This window comes from Lygodium microphyllum, chromosome 4 (assembly GCF_053477565.2).
Source record: "Lygodium microphyllum isolate KBCC chromosome 4, Lygodium_microphyllum_v1.1.10, whole genome shotgun sequence".
Taxonomy (NCBI): domain Eukaryota; kingdom Viridiplantae; phylum Streptophyta; class Polypodiopsida; order Schizaeales; family Lygodiaceae; genus Lygodium; species Lygodium microphyllum.
This window is the reverse complement of record NC_141138.1, coordinates 137,466,198-137,472,088: the sequence shown is the minus strand read 5'-3', so window position 1 is coordinate 137,472,088 and position 5,891 is coordinate 137,466,198. Positions and strand designations below refer to the sequence as shown.

At 43.4% G+C, this 5,891-nt stretch overlaps 1 protein-coding gene across 1 annotated transcript; it reads right to left on the bottom strand.

Annotated features, from left to right (window-relative positions):
* Positions 1 to 3,533: 3,533 nt before the first annotated feature.
* Positions 3,534 to 5,446, bottom strand: LOC148037674 (cytochrome b561 and DOMON domain-containing protein At4g17280-like). The gene has a single exon (XM_087676619.1). It carries the CDS (start codon positions 4,994 to 4,996, stop codon positions 3,746 to 3,748), a length of 1,251 nt encoding a protein of 416 aa, XP_087532745.1. The 5' UTR covers positions 4,997 to 5,446; the 3' UTR covers positions 3,534 to 3,745.
* Between the last annotated feature and the right edge of the window lie 445 nt (positions 5,447 to 5,891).

The window sequence follows — 5,891 nt, the reverse complement described above, 5'->3', positions numbered from 1 at the left end:
ATGGATTCTATAAAATTTATTTGTTGATCGAGACTCGTACATAAGGTGGATTCCTTGTGCGAGAAGTTGACAGGGACACCTGTCCTTCTCGAGCGTTTTATTAATTAATGTGCACGTGGGTGATTTCACAGCGAGTGATTCCACAAAATTCATGTTAATTAATTAAGCTTTTACGAGTTTAGAGTGCGCACTCGAATTAAATTAAGGTTAGGATAGTGTTCTAATCTATTATAATTATTTGTAGCTGAAGACTGCTAGGTATTCACTATGGTTTGTTTATTTTATTTATAAACAATTGTGAATGCTTCAATTGATGTGTAGAGTAAATAGCGATGGCTTTGGATAGCACTAGGCGTTAGCGTAAGTCCAAGCATAAATTTCATACTTATGATTAGTTATCTTAAGTATAATATATAATATTTTGTATTTATTTGATATTGTATTATTAAATTATTACTCTATTTGTAAGTTATAAGTTTAAACCTCTTTAGTGATTAGATCATTGTCCTTAATACTATTTATTTATTTTTAATATAGATTATTTTAGAATATATGATTTTATTAAAATAAGCTTTCTTTATGGAATACGTTGCTATTTTCTTAATGTGGTTAAGTTTTAGAAGTTTATAAAAGCAAACAAGGTGAAAACTGAGTTTTTTTGTTTGTCCCTCATCCGGAGTCGAAATTTAGAGATTCAAGAGTTGTTCTAGGGGTTTTGGCACACTCCGGATGCGATGGTGATGTCAAAACATCAAGATTCGGAGCACATAATTTTGTGCAGCAACTACAACATGTTATAGGATACCTCTTAACTCTTAAAACTTTGTATTTCAATTGATATTTGTATTTTTTTTTGTAATTATATATAAGATATAAATGCCAATATTCATGTAAAACTATAATATATAATTAAGGATGGCAAACGATGGCTTTTGCCATGGGAGAGGTTAGGCCCAATCGTGCATTTTTTTCTTGTTTTTCTCAATCTATTGAGTTATTCAAATCCTCTTATGTATTATAATGTTAGATTTTTTCACTAAGTTCTATTATGTGTGTCATAAAGTTGTTTGTGATTGAGATTTGATTTGCTAGATTTGCCACGTGTTCCACTTCGTAACAACCAATGATTGGCAGTGAATAACCTAAATGTAGTGTAGTAGAAGGGAATTCAATGCATTTGCATCTATATCATGGAAGTGTATGCCCATGTAACTTTGTGAAGAGGTAGGAAGGATGTTCATACATAGTATAAGCACTCCTTATAATGAATTGCAAAAAATGAACTAATGTTATATATATATATATATATATATATATATATATATATATATATATATATAGAGAGAGAGAGAGTATGTGTACGTGTGTGTGTGTGTGTGTGTGTGTGTGTGTGTATGTGCACATGCACACGTGTGCACACATAGGAGCTAATGCTTTTGTGCGTGCGTGTGTGTGTGTGTGTGTGTGTGTGTGTGTGTGTGTGTGTCCGCGCGTGCGCGCGCATGAATTGTGAGCTTTAAGCATGTGGATGAATATTTTTTAATAATAAATATAGACGTGTATGCATGCATGCACAATCGTGTATAAGAGAATGAACATCTATATATACATGATAGATGATGGTGTGTACATTTCAAATTGATTGCATGTTTTAGATGTGAACTATTCTGAATTCTCAAGGAACAAGCAAGTAGTTTGCAAATGAAAGGGAATGGTCGTAATAAAGAGCTCTTAGGAGCCTATCTCTCTAGTATATCTACGATATGTATACTTCAAATGCTATACGAGGAAAAGCCTAAAGTAGACACGAATTACAATTTATGTAACCCAAATTATTCAGGTTGTTAGTCACTATCCAAAGGTACCATTAAGATGTTATTTGAGTCATGGAAACCTCTTTTGGACAAGCTTCTTGAAATCCATGAAGAAGTATGGTTAACTCTCATTAAAAAAATCTATAAGATGGAGTAGATTTTTCATTTCCTCCCATTCATGCTTCAAAGGAGAACTAGATCATTAGTTAGCAAGGATTTTGTTAGTACTAAAGGACATGGTATCAAAGTATATAATTCCATTCTTTGCGAGAGCCAAAGTAAACATGATGAATATCAATGTGTTTGTAGGGAAACTTTTGTATCAAAAATACCCCAAAGAGGTTCGGTTGTAAGGGAGTATATTTGTGATTTTAATTATGTTGGAATTGTACATACAATTTTTAGAGCTCACTTATGTAGATGCTATTAAAGTCATGCTACTTTGTGCCTTTATGGAGCCATGTCTATCAATTTACTTTCAAAGTGATTATGCATTTTCAATAATGTAAAAATTTTTACTCTTGCATTAAAAATTTTGTTTGGCCTCATGGCTATTACTAGTTTCTTATCATATGTTGATTTATATTGGTGATAAAGGAACTAGTGATACATATTGATACATATTGTTTTGCAAACTTTTGTGATTAGTTTTTAGCTTCAATAGCTTTTTGTTAATAAAACCATCTTTTTTACCAAGTGGCAACTAAATTAGTTGAGGATGTGTGTGAGTTATAGGAGGTCACTCAAAACCCACAATTGGGCAACTCTTAGTTAGTGTTGCACATTCGGTTGAAAGATGGGTACTACCTATGAAAATTTTATTGGAAGGCGTTACAACACAACATTTTGAAAAATCATGTTCTCTTTAGAAACAAATAGATTATTATTAGTTGATGTCAAGGCTTACATCTAGCAATAGGCACCCATATCCTTGATTACTAACTCAACACCTTGTCCCATTACAATATCCATCTTTATGACCAGCCTAAGCCAAGTGAAGCCTTAGTCTCTTTTCAACATTCGAAAAGGTGTATTTAAGGAAAAGAAACCTTTGACCTTGGGCTTTTTCAACACCATCTCACTACCATTTCAACTAGTTGGTCTTGGCAATACTACATTATTTTTGTCATTGGAGTCGAGGCTTAGTGGTTTGAGTGTGAGTTGAGTTTCGAAGGGTGTATGAATTCAAACCTTGTGCCCCACATCCCCATAGGCACAATATATATTTGCTTCAAAATAATACCTTCTTTTTGGAGCCCATTTCAGAAATGTTAGTTTAAACCTAGGCATGGGAAAGCCACGACTCACACTATGTTAAATTTTACAAAGTCTTAAGTTGAAAGGATAAGACTTTTAATAGAAAGTATAAGTTGAAAGGACATGAATGTTTAAAGCACTTACTGAGTTAAGAATCAAGGTGCGTTTCTCAAAACGAGTTGAAGAGCAACTTATCCGCAGAGAATCACATCAAGACACAAACAAACAACGATAGAGCCTAAGCGATGTTAAGTCATTGCGATGTCCAGAGCGGTTGCTGGCAACAGTCTCGTAACGGCCTGACGATGACAGAGTTTCCAAATTCCAAGAGTCTATTTCATCAACCTACCAGCAACCGGTGGATTGTCGACTCGACCTACCAGCGCGAGAGAGAGACAGAGAGACAGAGATAGAGAGCCAGAGAGACAGAGAGAGACAGAGATCTGAGAGAGACAGAGAATATCACAGAAAGAAAAGGGTGGCACTACCGTAGTAGAAATATCTTAATAATTACAAAAAACTGCTCTGCAGAGTCTGCTGGCAAAGAATTATAGAAATATACTGGGAAGGGTCCATGTGAATAGAGAGGCGACCCCCATCTCCATAAGCAGCTGCTATACACAACGCGTGCCCTCGAGAATACACTAATTAATTAACACAAGCGTAATCCTTCATCAGACCTCCTCATCCCACTTGGTTTGACCCGCTAATTGAGTAGCCGGCACGCCATTGGAGCTACGATCCCTGTTCACACCACTGCTCTTGAGCTTCTGCTGCTCCTTCTTCTGCCGGAAGAACTGCGTCCAAGTGAGCGCCTCCATCGCCAGGCTGACGCACGCGGCGACCACGAGGAAGGCGATGTAGATGACCTTGTACTTCTGCGGGGGGGCCAGGATGGCGAAGCCCTTGAAGACGTTGACGACGCCGAGGATGATGATGGAGTAGCCGAGGGAGTGGTGGTAGACGTTCCAGTAGATGCGGAGGGCGTGCTGCGGGCTGGGGCGTGCGAAGAGGGCGACGATCTGGACGGACGCCAGGGCGGCGACGGAGATGCCGACGTTCCGGTGGCCGGAGTACGTCACGCCGGGGCTCAGGTCCCCGAGCCGGAGGCCTATCGCCCAGGCGGAGATCCCCACCAGGAAGGCGCCCGCCTGGAGGGTGGCATGCACGTAGAACCACGCCAGGTCGGCCGCCGGGCAGGGTCGCAGATACCGAGCCGCCATGGCTCCCAATATAGTCGCCACCCCCCACGATACCGTCGCCATGATCCCATGCACGTTCTTCAGCCCCGCCTGCGGTCCCGCCCCCGCCGACGATACAGCCCCCGTCGCCAGATCGACCGATCTCATCCCGTTCCGTTGCCCCACCCCGTGTGGCGCCGGCACGTCCCCCGCCCCCACCGACGGCCCGCGGTTGTACACTGTATTGATCTTCGTCGTCCCCGCCGGCAGCCGCACCGTCGCCAGGATGGTGACCGTCAACCCCGTCATCGACGCCGACAGGCTCTCCACCCCCAGCTGCCCGCCGCCGAAGCTGCCCAGACTCGCCGGGCTCAGCGGCACGCTGCTGTCACTGTAGATCGCCGCCGTCAGCTCGTACGGCAGCGCCGCCGCCGTCCCGTTGGCCCGCTGGAAGGCTATGAGTGCGTGCGAGCCCACCATAAACGTGCTGTTGAAGTTGATCCCCCAGCCCACCCAGCCCGCGGTCGAGAGGGCGGTGTCGGTGTAGGCCAGGGAGAGCGTGCTGTTGGCCGGGACAAGCGTCCATGCGAGCGTCGACGGCTGCAGGTCGACGCAGCTGGCGAAGGCCTGGTTGGCGGTGGTGGTGCATTGGGCGGATGCTGGGGGCGGGGCGGCAATCAAGATGGCGAGGATCATTATTAAGCATCCAGGAAGGATCAGAGGAGGACTGTGAGCCATTGCCATTGCTATTCACCGATGACACACGTCGTAGAGAGACACACACCTACACAATCTCCCTCTCTCTCTCTTCTGTGTATTGTTCCAAATTTATCAAACGTCCGGAAGAGACACGCTCTGCTCTCTGTCTATATATTTAGTTGGTCAATGGATGGATGGATCGAAAGAGAGAGAGAGATAGAGAGACCACTAAGAATTTATCAAACGTCTCGGAGGGGACACACACTACACTCTCTATCTAAATGTTCAGTCGATCGATGGATCGGCCGGCAGAGAGAGAGAGTACTAAGGATTTATCAGACGTTTCGGAAGGGACACACGCTCTACTCTCTATCTATATGTTCTGTCGATCGATGGATCGGCCGGGGAGAGAGAGAGAGAGAGAGAGAGGCTAATAAAGTGTTGCAGGCTAGCGACGGATCTCTGTGTCCCCCTCCCACCACCCACCCCTTGCCCATAAGAAGACCCCCGGGTGTAGAATAATCAACAAGAGCATCCCTTCCTCCCGGTGAAGAAAAGCCAACCCCATCGTCATCTCTCTCTCTCTCTCTCTCTCTCTCTCTATCTCTCTCTGCTGCAACAACTACTGCCCACCTGCACAAAACGCGTCCTCCCCCACAATACTCGCTCTCCCTCTACTCAATGAAATGTTTTCTTTTTGTTTGGTTTTGCCTATCCATGTATATGCCTAGCTCATGATGAGGGCACGCCATTTCAGCAGCTTCTCCAATCATAGGTAGCCTTGCGTGTGTCATGCAAAGTGCTTGGTGGGCTCCCTTTCTTTAACAACGACTCTCTCCAGCCTAGAGCTAGACCCTACCTCCATTGACATTACTCTTTCTAGAGTCATGTCACCCCTCTCATCTACAATCTCACACGTAGAGACGTGGCTCCTTTGGAA

What these genes read in the sequence shown, in the direction of transcription:
- LOC148037674 (XM_087676619.1), bottom strand. Translation starts at nt 4,996, where the DNA reads ATGGCAATGGCTCACAGTCCTCCTCTGATCCTTCCTGGATGCTTAATA.